The sequence below is a fragment of the Panthera pardus genome, unplaced genomic scaffold (assembly GCF_024362965.1).
Source record: "Panthera pardus isolate Hobbes unplaced genomic scaffold, ASM2436296v1 HiC_scaffold_11, whole genome shotgun sequence".
Classification (NCBI taxonomy): Eukaryota; Metazoa; Chordata; class Mammalia; order Carnivora; family Felidae; genus Panthera; species Panthera pardus.
In genome coordinates this window covers 14,216,896-14,235,240 of record NW_026526666.1, presented here as the reverse complement: position 1 = coordinate 14,235,240, position 18,345 = coordinate 14,216,896, and the positions used below count along the sequence as shown (strand labels likewise).

The 18,345-nt window shown below is 36.3% G+C and overlaps 1 protein-coding gene across 7 annotated transcripts in view; it reads right to left on the bottom strand.

The window, feature by feature from the left end:
- The window catches only part of WDR47 (WD repeat domain 47), a 69,618-nt gene that overhangs the window by 25,804 nt on the left and 25,469 nt on the right, over window positions 1-18,345 (bottom strand). For 3 of the 7 annotated variants that reach the window (XM_053891579.1, XM_053891574.1, XM_053891581.1), the window contains 4 exons: window positions 18,108-18,213; window positions 14,892-15,694; window positions 9,698-9,824; window positions 1,826-2,004 (listed from right to left, as the gene is read on the bottom strand). In XM_053891579.1, coding sequence (XP_053747554.1) covers window positions 1,826-2,004; window positions 9,698-9,824; window positions 14,892-15,694; window positions 18,108-18,213 — 1,215 coding nt within the window. Of the gene's footprint in view, window positions 1-1,825; window positions 2,005-9,697; window positions 9,825-14,891; window positions 15,695-17,137; window positions 17,779-18,107; window positions 18,214-18,345 lie in introns of those variants that run through there. The other 4 variants (XM_053891582.1, XM_053891587.1, XM_053891588.1 and 1 more) reach the window with 4 other exon arrangements.

The following is an 18,345-nucleotide window of genomic DNA, read 5'->3' as shown; positions in this document are numbered from 1 at the left end:
GCCTCTTGGAAAAAAGATGCAAAATTTAAATCTGGAAACTATGCTCTATTGCTAGAATGATTTGAAGAAATACAACATTAACATTTCAGGGAAAGGATATTTTATTTTATAGATTCTATCTCTATTCAATTTGTCCATGGTATTAGGTATTTTAAAGTTCTGGTACAGCGGGGCACCTGAGTGGCTCAGTTGGTTAAGCATCTGACTTCAGCTCAGGTCATGATCTTACCGCTTATAAGCTTGAGTCCCACATTGGGCTCTGTGCTGACAGCTCAAAGCCTGGAGCCTGCTTTGGATTCTGCGTCTCCCTTTCTTTCTGCCCCTCCCCTGCTTATGCTCTGTCTCTCTCTCAAAAGTAAATAAACATTTAAAAATTTTTCAAAAAGTAAATAAAGTCCTGGTACGGCCTCAGATATATGAAAAAAAGGATTGAATAAAATATTAAAGGGTTAGAAAACAATAGATAAGAGAGGGCCAGGAGAACAACAGAATTTATACGAAACTAATTTTCAAAAGCTAAATAACAAGAAAGAACTTGAATTCTATTTATAATGGTCTTTAAAGGAAGGATAAACCATCTTGAATAGTTTTTTCCTGAGGAAGTACATCCTTTACTACCACTGTTAGGATCACAGAACCTTGACATTTTATCTTCTGATTTAATGCCAGCTATCTGTTTTCACTGCAAAATAAAATGGTCAGAGAATCCAATTGCAACCATGACTTTTATGGATATGAAGAAGACATCCAAGAACCAGAAATGGCAGTTCATCAAATTAGGATAATTCTAATAAACCATGGACTTATCAGAGGAGATAAGAAAATGATCCTCAAATGCAATGTTCAAAAGCCTACTTAGACTCTAGACTACCACTAAACATTCCTGAAGGTTTGAAGACAGAATCAATTTCAGGCTCACTGACTTGCCCAACCCTCAGAATTTCAAGCAGATTACTTCCAATATTATTGAACCAAATAAAGAACTGATAGTCACCACTGAATTGCCTAATCATAATGACAATAATAACCAACATTTATGGTACACTTCTTATATGCACCAGGATTTATTCTAAGTAATTTGTTATATATTAACTCATTTAATCTTCCAACAAGCTTTGCTCAGAGACATATATTCTAGTTTACTGATTTTTAAAAAGACACATTACTATCTACCTGTCCATATACATACAAACACACACACACACACACACACACACAAAAACACACACACACCTCCTATAATTAAAAGCAATGTAAGGTCATATTACCTTGGCAGAAATTATAAGAAAGAATAACTTTAATATATTGAATTCAATAATAATTTTAATATACTGAATTCAAAAGAACCTGGAAGTTCTTAGCTAAGCACCCAAAATAACTATAAAAACAACAGTGAACACTTAACATAGTGCTTACTATATGCCAGATACTGTTCTAAGTACTTTGCATAGATTAACTCATTTCATCTTCATGGCTGTTCTGTGCAGCAGATGAGGAAACAAGCAAAACGAAGCTAAGTAACTAGGACCCTTAGGACCTGAACTACCCTGGGACAGAGCTGGATCCACCTAGCCATTTGCTTCCAGCTGTCAGCTGAACCACCACACTTCTGCTCTCGTTGCTTCGATGTGAAAAAAGGTTTAAAGGAAAGAAGAACAAAATTAGATGGACCCTCAGAATGCTGTGACAAGAAGATATTCTGTAACTCTGTATTACTTCAAACACTTTAAAATTACAAACTATACATGGAAAGCAGCAGTCATTGCCTGCTTGTAATCTCTTTGAAATAATTCATTACATTTTAAAAAATGACTGAAAGACATACCTATTAAGAAATTGTTCCGTAAGATTCTGCTGCTGATCAGGACCATCCTCCTGATTCACACCTCCTTCGAGCAGCATTTGTTGGTATATCTGCCGCTGTTGCTCCTTCTGTTCTAAATGCTGTTGATAGCGTAATCTTTGCCTATAATATTCTTGAAATTGTTCTGTTGAATCTCGAAGCTTAAAAATATTAGAAAATATATTTTAACAGACTATGATTAAATATATGTCCCTACTCAACAGTAACTTCTATAAACGCTGGATGAAATGTGCAAGTAGCTATATTTAACAATTAGAAAATACTTAATATATTGCTCTTTGAAAAATAACACAGTATCCATGAGTTTTTATAATCAAGTAGATCAATTAATTTACTTTATTCTATAGCAAAAGACTGACCAAAATGAATGGTTATCCTGGATCTTTGACTAATGCAAAAGAAAAATATATATTATAGTTGTCACAAGGGGGTTAGATCTGTATTGCTTGAAAAAAATACTAAGAGAAGACATTAGGATTTAATAAACACAGTATTAACCTTGTCCAACACACTTAATTTAAGCAGGTAAATGGTTTAATAGGTTACTCTAGAGAGAAACTTTAAAAATTTCCCTCAAAAACAGTACCTTAATTCAGGTTTCAAATGACCTTTCACAAGAAAGTGGAATAAATGAATGGTAAACTTAATCCCAACATTCCTGCTTCATTCTTCCAAAGAACTGTATAGCACTCAAATTTACAGGACTTGGATATTCAGTAAATTTCAATATTGGCAAAGAAAGACTCCTCTGCCAAGGTGGAGTCTGGTCATATTACAAAGATCATGTGAACCAGGGTTACCCTGGAACTAATCAATTATCTTTGAAATTGGCCAACAGTGACAATAAGCTTAGCTAAGAGTCTTATACGGCTAACTTAAGCTAAAACTGTCTCCCTTTTCCAGGAAATAGTAACAATCCTCTTCCATTTCATAACTTAATAGCAATAACTCTGAGAAAAAATTATGTGTCCTTTTAAATTTTTTATTGTTGGTAAAACAGAAAACTTGTCATCTTAACCATTTTCATGTGTACAATTCAGTGGCATTAACTATACTCACAACATTGTGCAATTACTACCACTATTTCCAAAATTCTTCATCACCCTGAAGAGAAACTCTGTAACCATGAGGCAGTAACTTCTCATTTCTCTCCCTCCCCCAAGCTCCTGGTAACCTCTATTCTATTTTCTCTATGATTTTGTCAATTTTAGATATTTGATATAAGTGGAATCATGTAATATTTGTCCTTTTGTATCTGACATTTCACTTAGCATGATATTTTCAAAGTTCATCCATATTGTAGCATATGTCAGAATTTCATTCCTTTGTGTGGCTGAATAATATTCCATTGAATGGATATACCACTTTTGTTTATCCATTAATCTGTGAGTGGACACTTGGGTTGTATCTACCTTTTGACTACTGTGAATAATGCCTCTATGAACATGGATGTACAGATACCTGTTTGAGTCCTTGCTTTCAATGTTTTTGAGTGGAATTACTGGGTCATACGGTAATTCTAAATTTAGCTATATTTAAGCTATATTTTATTTATATATTTATATTCTATATTTAATTCTATATTTAAGGTACCACCAATCCATAGTGACTGCACCATTATACATTCAAATCAACAACATATGAGGGTTCAAATTTCTCCACTCCCCACCAACACTTATTTTCCACTGCTTTGAGTTCAGCCATCCTAGTAGTTGTGAAGCTATATTTCATTGGGGTTTTGATTCGCATTTCCCTAATGACTAGTGGTATTCAGCATCTTTTCATGTGCTTATTGGCCATTTGAATATATTCTTTGGAGAAACGTTTGTTCAACTTTTTTTTTTTAAGTAGGCTTCACACCCAGCGTGGATCCCAATGAGGGGCTTGAACTCATAACCCTGAGATCAAGACCTAAACTGAGATCAAGAGTCAGATGCTGAACCAACTGAGCAACCCAGATGCCCCTCAACTCCTTTTTCATAAGTTGAATTGTCTTTTTGTTGTTGAGTTGTAGTTCTTCATATATGCTAGATATTAAACCCTTATTAGATATATAATTTGCAAATATTTTTCCCACTCTGCTGGCTGTCTTTTCACTTTTCTGATAATGTCCTTTGATGCGCAAAAGCTTTTAATTTTGATGAAGCTCAATTTATCAATTTCTATGTTTGTTGCTCAAGCTTTTAGTATCATATCTAAGAATACATTACAAAATCCAAGATCACAAAGATCTGCCCTTATGTTTTCTTCTAAGAGTTTTATACTTTTAGGTCTTATAATTAAGTTGTTGATCTGTTCATTTTTGTACATTATGTGAGGTGGAGATCCAACTTCATTCTTTTCCATGTACAAATCCAGCTGATCCCTCATCATCAGTTAAAGAGACTATTCTTTCCCCGTTGAATGGACCTGACATCCTTGACAAAAGTCAATTAGCCACAGATATATGGGATTACTTCTAGTCTCTCAATGTAGTCCATTGGTCTATATTTCTGTCCTTATGCAAGTACCAAACAGTTTTGATTACTGTAGCTTTTGTAGCTACTGTAGCTTTGTGGCTTTGCAATCATGAACTGTGTGTGAGTCCTCCAACTTTGTTCTTTTTAAAGATTGTTTTGGCTATTCAGGACACATTACAACTCCATATGAACTTGAGTACTGGCTTTTCATTGCTGCAAAAAAGGTTGCAGAATTTTTTTAAAGGAATTACATGAAATCTGTAGATCATATTGGAGAGTACTGACAATATTAAGTTTCCCTATGTGTGAACACAGGATATCTTTCTATTTATTTAGATCTTTTAAAATTCCTTTCAGCAATGTTTTATAGATTTCAGCATACAAGTTTTTCACCTCCTTGGTTTAATTTATTCCCAGGTATTTTATCCTTTTATATGCTATTGTAAATGGAACTGCTTTCTTAATTTCCTGTTCAGATTGTTCAGTGTTGGTAGTATAGAACCACAACTAACTCTTATTGTTGCTCTTGTACCCTGTAACTTTGCTAAACTTGTTTGTAAGCTCTAGTAGCTTTCTTATGAATTCTTTGGGATTTTCTATAAACAGGATCATGTCATCTGTAAATGGAGATAGTTTTACTTCTTTCTTTCCAATCTGGGTCGGCTTTTGATTCTTTTCCTTGTCTAATCTCTCTAGCTACAACTTCCAGGAAATGCTGAATAGCAGCGGTAAAAATAGGCATCCTTGTCTTTGTTCCTGATCTTAGGGGAAAGCTTTTAGTTTTTTCCCCAATGAGTAAGAGGTTAGCTTGGGTTTTTCATAAATGAACTTTACCATGCCAAGGAAATTCCATTTTATTGTTAGTTTTCTGAGAGCTTTTATCATGAAAGAGTGTCTGATTTTGTCAAATGCCTTTTCTGCATCAATTGACATGGTCAGATGTTTTTTTTTGTCCATTATCCTACTAATGTGACATACTACATTGATTGATTTATTTAATGTTGAACTAACCTTGTACTCTGGGATAAATTCACTTGGTCAGGGTACATAATCCTTTGAATATACTGATGAATTTAGTTTGCTAGTATTTTGTTAGGGTTTTAGTTTCTATTCATGAAAGAAATTGGTCTGTAGTTTTCTTTTTCTTTCTTTTTTTTAAAGTTTATTTAGTGTGAGGGGCACCTGGGTGGCTTAGTTGGTTAAGTGTCCGATGTCAGCTCAGGTCATGATCTCACAGTTTGTGGGTTCAAGCCCTGCGTGAGGCTCTGGGCTAATAGCTCAGAGCCTGGAGCCTGCTTTGGATTCTGTGTCTCCCTCTCTTTCTGCTCCTCCCTGGCTTCTGCATTCTCTCTCTCAAAAATAATACACATAAAAGTTTATTTTGAGAGAGAGACAGTGTGTGAGTGGGAGAGGAGACAGAAGGAGGAGAGAATCCCAAGCAGGCCATCAGCACAGAGCCTGACACAAGGCTCAAATCCATGAACCATGAGATCATGATCTGAGCTGAAATCAAAGAGTCACACCTTAACCGACTGAGCCACCCAGGCTTTAATTTTCTTTTCTTGTAATGTCTTCATCTGGCCTTGGTATTAGGGTAATGCTAGCCTCACAGAATGAGTTAGGAAGTATTCCTTCTTCTTATATACTTTTAGAAGATTTTGAGAAGGACTGATGTTAACCCTGCCTTAAATGTTTGGTAGAATTCATCCATAAAGCCACCTGATTCTGGATTTTTCTTTGTTGGAAGGTTTTTGATTACTGATTCAATCTCTACTCATTGTAAGTTTGTTGAGATTTTCTATTTCCTCTTGAGTCAGCTTAGGTAGTTTGTGATTTCTAGGAATTTGTCCATTTCAACTAGGTTATCTAACTTGCTGGCTTACAGTGGTCATAGTATTCTCTTATAATCCATTTTATTATTGTAAGGTTGACAGGAAAGTCCCCAGTTTTATTTCCGATTTTACTTGTGTCTTTTCTCTCTCTCTCTTTTTTTTTTTTTTTTTTTTTTGGTTAGTCTAGCTAAGGGCTTGTCAATTTTGTTAATCTTTTCAAAGAATCAACTTTTGATTTTATTGATTCTCTATTGTTTTCCTTTTCTCTATTTTATTTATCTCCCCTCTAATCTTTTTACTTCCTTCTGCTAAAATTTGTTTTTCTTTTTTCTAGTTCCTCAAGGCATAAAGTTAGGTTATTACTTTGAGGACTTTATTCTTCTTCTTTTAAATTTTTATTTACTTATGGGGCACCTGGGTGGCTCAGTCAGTTAAGTTGGCTCAGTCTGACTTCAGCTCAGGTCATGATCTCACAGTCCATGAGTTTGAGCTCACATTGGGCTCTATGTTGACAGCTCAGAGCCTGGAGCCTGCTTTGGATTCTGTGTCTCCCTTTCTCTCTGCCCCTTCCTCACTTGTACTCTCTCTCTCAAAAATAAACAAACATTAAAACATTAAAAAAAAAAAGTTTTATTTATTTTGAGAGGGGAGGGGCAGAGAGAGAGGAAAGAGAGAATCCCAAGCAGGCTCCATGCTGTCAACACAGAGCCCAAATCAGGGCCCAATCTCATAGACTGTGAGATCATGACCTGAGTCAAGATCAAGAGTTGGATGCTTAACCAACTGACCCATCCAGGCACCCCTTTTCTTTTTTAATGTAAGCATTTACAGGCATAAATTTCCCCTGAGCACTGCTTTTGCTGTATCTCATCAATTGGGAATGTTGTATGCTTTGGTATGTTGTATATTCATTTTTATTAGTTTCTAGGTATTTTCTAATTTCCCTTGTGATTTCCTTTTTGACCCACTGGTTATTTAAGAGTGTGTTAATTTCTACACATTTGTGAATTTTCCAATTTTCCCTCTGTTATTAATTTCTAGCTTCATCCCATTATGGTCAGAGAAGACACTTCATGTGATTTCAATTTTTTAAAATTTATTGAGATTTGGGTCCTAATATATAGTCTATCCTGAAAAATGTGTATTCTGCTATTGTTGAAGTGTTCTTTTTTTTGTTAGTATCACTTTATTTACATATCTGTATTCAGATATTGTTAGTATTCACATATTCACAAAACAAGTTACAAACACTTGGAATACTATCACTGACCTGAGGGCCTAAGAAAACAACTTCCTCTAAAAAGACTGATACAGGCACCTCTGGGTAAAAAAAAAAAAAAAAAAAAAGGTGCACTGGGGCACCTGTGTGGCTCAGCTGGTTGAGCGACCAACTTCAGCTCAAGTCATGATCTCGCAGCCTGTGGGTTCAAGCCCTGCATCAGGCTCTGTGCCGTAAGCCTGGAGCCTGGAGCCTGCTTTGGATTCTCTGTCTCCCTCTCTCTCTGTCCCTAACCTACTTACATTCTGTCTCTGTCTCAAAAATAAACAAACATTAAAAAAAATTTTTTTTTTAAAAAGGTGCATCCTCTAAAGCAACAAAATTGTTAAGAGTATTCTACAGATGTCTGTTAGGTCTAGTTGGTTTATAGTGTTGTTCAAGTACTTTGTATCCTTATGGATCTTCTGTTTAGATGTTTTATCCATTATAGTAGGTAGGGTATTGAAGTCTCCAACTATCATTTCTCCCTTCAACTCTGCCAATGTTTGCTTCATAGATTTTGGGGTTCTACTGTTTGGTGCATATTCACACATATTTTTAAATATATTAAAAAAACCTTTTTTTTAACTTTTATGTTTATTTTTGAGAGAGAGAGAGAGAAACAGAGTGCAAGTGGGGGAGGGACAGAGAGAGGGAAGACACAGAATCTAAAGCAGACTTCAGGCTCTGAGCTGTCAGCACACAGCCTGATGTGGGGCTAGAACCCATGAACCGTGAGATCACAACCTGAGCCGAAGTCGGACACTTAACTGACTGAGCCACCCAGGCGTCCCTTAAAAATTTTTTTTTTAATCTTTACTTATTTTTGAGAGAGAGAGAGAGTGTGTGAGAGGGAGAGGAACAGAGAGAGGGAGACACAGAATCTGAAGCAGGTTCCAGGCTCCGAGCTATCAGCACAGGGCCCAACACAGGGCTTGAACTCACAAACCATGAGATGAACTCACAAACCTGAGCTGAAGTTGGATGCTTAACTGACTGCGCCACCCAGGCGCCCCTATATTTTTAAGTTTATTTATTTTGAAAGAGAGAGCATAATCAGGAAAGGGGCAGAGAAAGAGAGAGAGAGAGAGAGAGAGAGAGAGAGAGAGAGAGAGAGAATGAATCCCAAGCAGGCTCTGCACTGTGAGCACAGACCCCAACACAGGGCCCAAACCCACCAACTGTAAGATCATGAGCTGAGCCAAAATCAAGAGTTAGACACTTAACCACTGAGGCACACAGGTGCCCCTTATATGTATTTTTAACAATAATTTTTCTGCTTTATTCTTAATATTTGGTTGAAAACAAAAAAATTTATTGAACGTTTTAAAACTACCTCTTCATTTCTTCTAAGTGGCATAATATATAAGATAAAATTTATAATCTCCTTCATAATACAATTTCCTTTCTAAAACACCAGAGAAAAATAATTTAGAACTCTAAAGACTTGGATAAAAATGGCACCTGGGTGGCTCAGCAGGTTAAGCATCCGACTTCGGCTCGGGTCATCATCTCACAGTTCATGAGATCGAGCCCCACGTTGGGCTCTGTGCTGATAGCTCGGAGCTTAGAGCATGCTTCGGATTCTGTGTCTCCCTCTCTCTTTGCCCCTCCCCTGCTCAAACTCTGTCTCTCTCGTTCAAAAATAAATAAATATTAAAAAAGAAAGACTTAGATAAAAGTATTTTCTATTACAAATGTCATTTCTGAGGTGCCTGGGTGGTTCAGTCAGTTAAGCATCCGACTTTGGCTCAGGTCATGATTTCACAGTTCATGAATTTGAGCCCCGCGTCAGGGTCTGCGCTGACAGCTCAGAGGTCTGTGCTGACAGCCCAAAGCCTGGAGGCTGCTTCGGATTCTGTGTCTCCCGCTCTCTCTGCTCCTCCCCTGCTCACTCTATGTCTCTCCTTCTCTCAAAAATAAAAAATAAAAAAATTTTTTAAAATGTCATTTCTTGTTCATTACATCTAATTAATAAAATATAGAGCATACCAAGCTATCCACATTTAATGTGAGTTCAATTACTTGAGTCTTGAAATATGTAAGATTAATGTAAACTGTGGTATTTTAGATTGCTAATAAATTCACCTGTTAAAAATTCTCCAAAATACATGACAACTAAAGATACCATATATCCTTAAGGGAGAAAATGACTTAATAAGTCTAGATATTCTCTCATCTACTCTCAAATATTAAAAAATTCCATTTACATTTACTCAAGCAAACACTATTATTTCTTACAAAGAGAACAACTCTAAAAGACACTAGATGTATTAAATTATACCTCATTTTTTTCTTGCTTAGCTGGTCCTGGATTCTGTGCTCCATTTGCAGGTTCTTTTTCTGAAACTGAACTCTGGCCCAGGACTTCACTGCTTATAGGCCGCTGTGCCTCAACAGGTGTATCACTTCTTCCAGAAAAGTGCAAAAAACAAAAAGGAAGAGGTGGGAGTGAAGGAAAAGATATTTCAGAGAAATTTTAATTAAAACAATGACTATTTAGTCTAAATTTTACCAAATGTTCAAAAATAGATTTTTAAATTTTCCTTTCTTAAGTGTATATATAAGGTTTTTTTTTTTTTTAATAGAATATGCCTATAATGGAAGAGCACTGGATTATTAAGCAAGGAGGGTAGGGGGTCCAGTCTAAAACAAGATTTGTGGTCTTTGGAAAATCACTTACATTCTCTGTGGCTCAGCTTCATCTATAAACTGAACTGAATAATAAGCTGGATGACCTAATGCCTAAATTCTCTTTATGAATCTTAATCTGTGATTCTGTTACCCAAACATTTATTTTTCCCCTCCAATATGTTTCAACAAAAATTTAAGAACTGTTTATTAAAAGGCTTTCTTTGGTTTATTTGCACTTAACATAAAAGCTAAACATACATGTTTCCAATATTTTTAATGTATACTAGTTAGTGAGCTTAACATCTGTCAGGTTGTTCCTAATATTCTTCTAAACACTAGCAATTTCTACTTTTCGTAGTTATTCTGTTCAAAATTTTTAATAACTAACATCATCCAAAAATGATGAATACCTCAGACACTTACACAGATAACCTGTTGGCACAAGGCACCATGGGAACATATACAAAAGTAAAATGACCTCTGCCTTGAAGGAATTTGATTATGAGAGGGCTTCATAATGGCCTCTCCAGGTAGAGTATGTAATACATAAGAAATTACAGTTGTAGAGGTCAGGAAGCAGAGCTAAATAGTCATCTTCACAAAGGCACCATTGGTCAGAAGCTTTCTAACTGATAAGTACCTCAACATACATATATACACATGCGCCCAGAAGAGGAAGGAGAAAGACCTGGAGAAGTTTTCAGGACCAATCTCTGCTGTAACCTGCTAATGCCCATAAGAAGCCCAATTTTATGCCCACAAGATAGATTTAATAAGAGTTATTAACTATATATAAAATAAAATGACCTTCATAATGTAACATTTAATTTTGCAATCTATACATTTCCATATGTATTGTCTCATTTAACTTGCACAGTAACTTGTGAAATAGGTTGTAACTCTCATTTCACAGATGACGAATAAAGTTATTTTCCTAAAATTGCATAGCCAGTAAATAAAGGATTTCAATCTAGATTGTCAGGTTCCAAATCCAATGCTGATTCATTCCTGAGATGTTTTTGGGTTGGGTTTTTTTGTTTGTTTGTTTTTTGTTTGTTTGGTTTCTTTTTTTTTTTTTTGCCATTTAATTTTGAGACCATTACACTGAATAGCCAAAGCTTATATTTTTTTCAACGGATTTTTCTTCCTTTTTTGTTTGGAGTTTGTTTATGTTTGAGTGAAAAACTATCTTTACAAAACCCACACTCTCTTATAAACCCTTCTTTTGTGTTTTATCTTCTTGTTCACCATAGTAATTCCATCACTGTATCCCCGGAATGCAGCATGACGCTAGCAGAGTAGACACTCAAAATATTTTTTTTTTTTTTAATTTTTTTTTTTTCAACGTTTTTTATTTATTTTTGGGACAGAGAGAGACAGAGCATGAACGGGGGAGGGGCAGAGAGAGAGGGAGACACAGAATCGGAAACAGGCTCCAGGCTCCGAGCCATCAGCCCAGAGCCTGACGCGGGGCTCGAACTCACGGACCGCGAGATGGTGACCTGGCTGAAGTCGGGCGCTTAACCGACTGCGCCACCCAGGCGCTCCAAAATATTTTTAAACAAATACTGACTTCAAACGTATATCACCACAAATAAGAGGTTTCTTCAAGTGGCATCTTCAAGATAATTGTGTAATAATCTTACCAATATTTTTAAATTACACCTAAAATATTTTTAAGTTTATTTATTTTGAGACAGAGAGAGGCAGAGGGGGAGAGAGAGAGGCAGATGGGGAGAGAGAAAGAAGCAGAGGGGGAGAGAGAAAGAGGCAGGGGGGAGAGAGAAAGAGAGAGAGAATGAGAGAGAGAGAGAAGGAGAGAGAGAGAGAGAGAGAGAGAGAATCAATATCCCAAGCAGGCTCCACACTATAATAAGCACAGAGCCAGATGCAGGGCTCAAACTCACAAATCGTGAGATCATGACCTGACCCAAAATCAAGAGCTGGGCACTTAACTAACTGAGCCACCCAGGTACCCCACACCTAAGATAATTTTAAAAACAAGGTTAACTTTTTCCAAAGAAAATTTTTATACTTTATCCACAGCATAGTAGCTTACCTATAGCATGCTATTAGCAGCCCTTTTGACATATTGTCTTTACCAGGAGTATGACACTCAGAAGGGAGGAAATCTGTATTTACTAAGCACCACGCACATGCTTGCCACTCTGCTAGGAACTTTATCTCACTTTGCAAGTCAACACCCTATTTTATACAGATGATCACTTAGGCTCAGAGAGACTAAGTAATAACGGTCCCAAGGTCACACAACTAGTAAATGGCAAACTCTTGCTCAAGTCCAAGTCTGACTCCAAAGACCATTCATTATTCCACACTGCTTTGCCTCTTAAGTCTTCCAATTTCACAGGCATGACAGATATTTTCTTGGTTATGCTACTGCTCAGCTAGTAACACATGTATTACTCACATTTTAATATGTCACATTTTACCTCTCTACTTATTCTATAATGGTCTAGTAGCTTATACTCCACTTCTTTCTGTCTTTAGTCATTCCTCAATTTCTACTACTCCTTTTACATAGGCAACAGCACATGTAGAGTCAGAACTGGATAGATTTTTGTGTCTCTTTTCTTTAGAAAGACCATCCCTTTGTGGGAACGCAAACTGGTACAGCCACTCTGGGAAACAGTATGGAGGTTCCTCAAAAAACTAAAAATAGAACTGCCCTACGACCCAGCAATTGCACTACTAGGTATTTATCCAAGGGATACAGTTGTGCTGTTTCGAAGGGACACATGCACCCCCATGTTGATAGCAGCACTATCAACAATAGCCAAAGTATGGAAAGAGCACAAATGTCCATCGATGGATGAATGGATAAAGAAGATGTGGTGTGTATATATATATATATATATATATATATAGAGAGAGAGAGAGAGAGAGAGAGAGAGAGCACACACACACACATATATATATATATATATATATATATATATATATATATACACACACAATGGAGTATTACTCGGCAATCAAATAGAATGAAATCTTGCCATTTGCAACTACATGGATGGAACTAGAGGGTATTATGCTAAGTGAAATTAGTCAGAGAAAGACAAGTATCATATGACTTTACTCATATGAGGACTTTAAGAGACAAAACAAATGAACATAAGGGAAGGAAAACAAAAATAATACAAAAACAGGGAGGGGGACAAAGCATAAGAGACTCATAAATATGGAGAACAAACAGAGGGTTACTGGAGGGGATGTGGGAAGGGGGATGGGCTAAATGCATAAGGAATCTACTCCTGAAATCATTGTTGCACTATATGCTAATTTGGATGTAAATCAAAAAAAATTAAATTAAGAAAAAAAGAAAGACAATCCCTTTGGTGTACAAGTCCAAACATTATACTGACGAAGAAGTTCCAATCATCTTACGTACCCAGAAGAATATCAACAGTTCTCCTCAGAAGAATATCAACAGTCCCTTAGAATTGAAGCCCAACATACCAGACAATGAAAATTTTCTTTAAAGAGATTGGAAAGTCCAAGAAAAGTTTAAGATAGTCTCTACCAATGTTCAAGACTCTATTCCTTTGGGATTTAGATAATAGGATCCTTCGATATTAAGTTATACTCATCCATTTTCATTACTAGATATCATCTCTATCTTTCAAGTAGAGCAATAAGATGACTCTTAAGTCACCCTACGCTTGGGGTGCCTGGGTAGCTCAGTCAGTTAAGCATCCAACTCTTGATTTCAGCTTAGGTCGTGATCTCGTGGTTTATGAGTTTGAGTCCCGTGTCAGGCTCTGTGTGCTGACAGTGCAGAGCCTGCTTTAGATTCTCTTTCTTCCTCTCTCTCTGCCTCTTCCCTACTCATAGTATCATACTTCATAGTATCAACTCTGAGTATAGGAAACCAGCCATATGTCCCAGTGGTTTTCCTAGAAAGTGAGGGAAGAACTTTTCTAACTCTTGAAATAAAGAACCGCTAACCAGGAAATTATTATTTCATGCCAAGTTTGAAAGAAAAACTGAGTGCTGGCTTTAACACTTATTTCCTTCATGTATATTAAGAGTTACTAGAGGGATGCCTGGGTGGCTCAGTCGGTTAAGCATCTGACTCAGGCTCAGGTCATATCTCATAGTTCGTGAGTTTGAGCCCTGCATCGGGCTCTGCACTGACACTGTGGAGCCTGCTTGGGATTCTTTTTCTCTCCCTCTCTCTCTGCCCCTTCCTGTTTGCTCTCTCAAACTAAATAAATAAACTTAAAAAAAAAAAAAGAGTTACTAGAAAAAATAATCAGAGTGGAAATAATCAGAGATTTTTACACACACACATTCAACACTATTTACTATTCAGTACTATTCATATAGGAGAAAAAAGTGGAAATAATCTGCTATCCTATGATGAGGAATTAGGTAAAATTATGATACAGTCATACAGTGGAATACTGCATACATCATTAATCATTTATCCCAATAAATGTTTAAAAATACGGGAAAGTATTCAAGATCAAATTTTAAAAAGCAAATTATGTGAATATATATAGTACATTCCCAATCTTTAAAAATGTATTCATAGAAAAAAGACATCATCGAAGTGTGAGATTACAAGGGATTTTAATTCTCATATTTATACTCTCCTCTATTTTCCAAAATGTCTTCAATGCACATCCATTGCCTTTATAATAAGTAAAATAATAATACAGGATATAAAAATATTCTCATTGATAATTTTAATTATCAAAATTTATTTTAGAAATGCTTTATAAAGTTTAAGGACTAACTTTCAACTAAAGGGACTTGAACATTAAACACACACACAATCTCACACTTTGAATAATTTCTAATTTTTATGAGGAAATACTTACCGTTCAGGGGATTCTTCATAAATACTGTGACATTCTGTATTCTCAAGCATGAGACTTCTACTGAGGTTTTGTACCCCTGGATAATGAAAGTTAGCAAAGGAGTGTGACATTGGAGACGTTTTGTTTCCAAGGTCTGAGATTCTCTTATCATGACTGGTTAGGCCACAAGTGAGGCCATCTAAAGCAGGATTCAGAGAGCGGGTCATATAGGCGTCAGCTGATTGAGGCCTTCTCATTGGAGACGATGGATAGGGAGAAAGTTTGCTGATAAGAGGAGTCAAAAGATCAGCGTATGCAGCTTTTGTAGGTTTCAGAAGTTTGTCAACATGAATATTAAGCATTTTCTGTTCAAAAGCACAAGAGAAGACAGAAGATGGGAGATTCTGAAGCCATGACAATAAACTCAGATCCAAGTCATCACAACCATTACCACATAAAAGGTCAATGCCAAGAAGTACTTCACTTTCTGTAATTTCTTCTCCAGTTGCTTTACTTTGACAAAATTCTACACAGCATTCATAAAGTAGGCCCTTCATTACAAGCTGAAATAAACGATTGTTACTTGCTTTAAACCCAGCCTCACTTAGCTTCCTATCAGCAGGGATGAATTCTGCAACCATGACACAAGCCTCTTCAAAACAGTGAACTCGTGCAGTGCTTGGATTCCAGTCCTTAAATTCAGCATGATTGGTCAGACGAGGCAAAGTCAAAAGCAAACAGAGCTTGCTGTAATCATCTTTAGAAGGACAGTACTCTTCTAGGGCATGCAAACATTGCACAGCTTCTTGCATGGTAAATTCCAGCTGTAAGAAAAATATAAGTGATCACTACAAAGAAAGATGCTGTGAGATATGAAAACAAGAGTATTTTAATCAAATACATTTAATCAAACGTTTTATAAAATATTTTATAAAATGTTTTAAAAAATATTTAATCAAATATTTTATAAGCTTTCATAAACTTTAATTGCAAAAGGATAAACTCTAGTGTCACAGAGTACTCATATAATTTTCAGGCTATGTAACAACTCTAAAGTCAGGAGCTAAAATGTTTTTTCACTATTAAAATAAAAATATGAAATAATTTGGTTACTTAGCAAATTAAACTCTTACTATAAGAATAGCGTTCGGGGCACCTGGGTGGCTCAGTCGGTTAAGCGTCCGACTTCAACTCAGGTAATGATCTCACAGTTTGTGGGTTCGACCCTGTGTCCCATAGGCCTGGAGCCTGCTTCAGATGCTGTGTCTCCCTTTCTCTCTCTCTGCCCTTCCCCCACTTGTGCTCCCTCTCTCTCTCTCAAAAATAAGTAAACATTAAAAAAAAGATATTAAAAAAAATAGTGTTCTAGGGATGCCTGGGTGCCGGGTGGCTCAGTCAGTTAAACACATACTCTTGGTTTCAGCTCAGGTCATGATCTCACAGTTCGTGGGATGGAGCCCTGAGTCAGGCTCCGTGCTGTCAGCGGATTCTCTCTCTCTCTCTGCCCCTCTTCCACTAGCACTCTTTCTCTCTCAAAATAAATAAGTAAACATTTTTTTTAAAATGTTGTTCTAGTTCAGGCTTTGGACTATCATTCTCAAATATATAATTTTTTAAGGTCAAGAATAATTGAGCACTCTAGAAATGAAAACTGAAGCATGCCAATATTCAATGGTTTATGTAGCTTGCTATCACTCCAGCTTACCCAAAAAGCAAAAAAGTCATTCTTAAACTTGCTGTAGGAGAAATTTGTGTGGGGAAAGAAAGCAAATTGGGGGCGGGGGGGGGGGGGGGACTCTACAGTTCATTTACTACAAAAATAGTATGTGAGGTGCCTGGGTGACTCAGTCAGTTAAATGTTTGACTCTTGATTTTAGCTTAGGTCATGATCTCATGGTCATGAGATTGAGTCCCATGTTGGGCTCCATGACAGGTGTGGAGCCTGCTTAATATTCTCTCTCCGCCCCCATCCTTTGTCCCTCCCTGACTCATGCTCTCTCTCTCTCTCTCAAAGACAAAACAAAACAAAACAAAAAACCTAGTATGAAGACAGAACAAAGAAAGCTTAGCTGAGAGAAAAATTACAGTAATTTGTATACTGAATATTATCTTAAATCATAAGCTTTTAATGATGTAAGGAATCTCAGAGTTTATGGAATTCACCTTTCTTTAGCTTACATATGGGAAAAGTTAGGAAGCAGATTTAACTAAAGTAATTCAGTTGGTTAATGACAAAGACAAAGTAAAAATTAAGTCTTTCGACTTACAGTGTTCTTTTCAAATTTAAACGTCACTGTGGGGGCAACTGGGTGACTCAGTGGGTTAAGCATCCGACTTCAGCTCAGGTCATGACCTAACAGCTGGAGTTTGAGCCCTGCATCAGGCTCTGTGCTGACAGCTCAGAGCGTAGAGCCTGTTTCAGATTTCTGTGTGTGTGTCTCTCTCCCCCCGCCCCCACTCATGTTCTGTCACTCTCTCTCAAAAATAAATAAACATTAATAAATTTCAAAAATTAATAAATAAAATAACCATTACTGTCTGGCAAACATTTCTCTTACTATATATGAAAGTTCTCATTGTAATATCTTTTGAGTTTATTTCAATGAACACTTACTTACTGGCACTTAATAAGTTTCCTTGGTTTGGGATATAACAATACTATAATTAAAACTTTAAAAATAACTCTTTAATCAAAAAAACCCTTAGTATCTTTAAATTTGAATTGTCATAAAGACACACATATTTTATCAAAAACCACCTCTGTTGTACTGATCATTGGGGTATTGTATGTAAGCGATGAATCACTGGATTCTATACCTGAAACTAATATTACACTGTAAGCTAACTAACTGGAATTTAAATAAAAACTTGGAAGGAAAAAAAAAACACCTCTGGATCAATGTAAATACTGAAAAAACAAAACGAGGAAGTAAACATAATCCACTTCTGGGATAAAAAAAGAAGCAATGATGTAGAATCTTCAAGTCAAACATCTACTGTAATCTAAATCACCTTAAACAGGAAAAGCACACACTCTCCAACCAGCCAGCCATTCATTTATCGTCTGTGTCTAAATCTTGGAACAAGTTCAGAAGCATTATAGATTGAAAGTACTCCAGCTACAAAAGAGTAGATCTTATTCCATCCCAGCTCATAAAAACTTTGAAAACTCATGATACTAATCTTTTGTTTTAGTGAATAAAATACTTATGACTGAAACAAGACTATAGCGCAAACCTTCAGGAATAAAAATCTTACATGCTGGGGCTCATCTTCTGCTGACATTGCATTGTTAACACACAAGGCTTCTAAAAACTTCTGCTTCAGGATAATATAACGAAACCTGTGAAAAATAAAATACAAAACATTAAAATGATTAAAAAGCCGAGTTACGACAAAGTCAAAGATTGGAAATGAAACCCAGGTTCTTAGAGCAAAACAGACCAAGTTTGTCTTAAAGGGCTAATTATTCCTC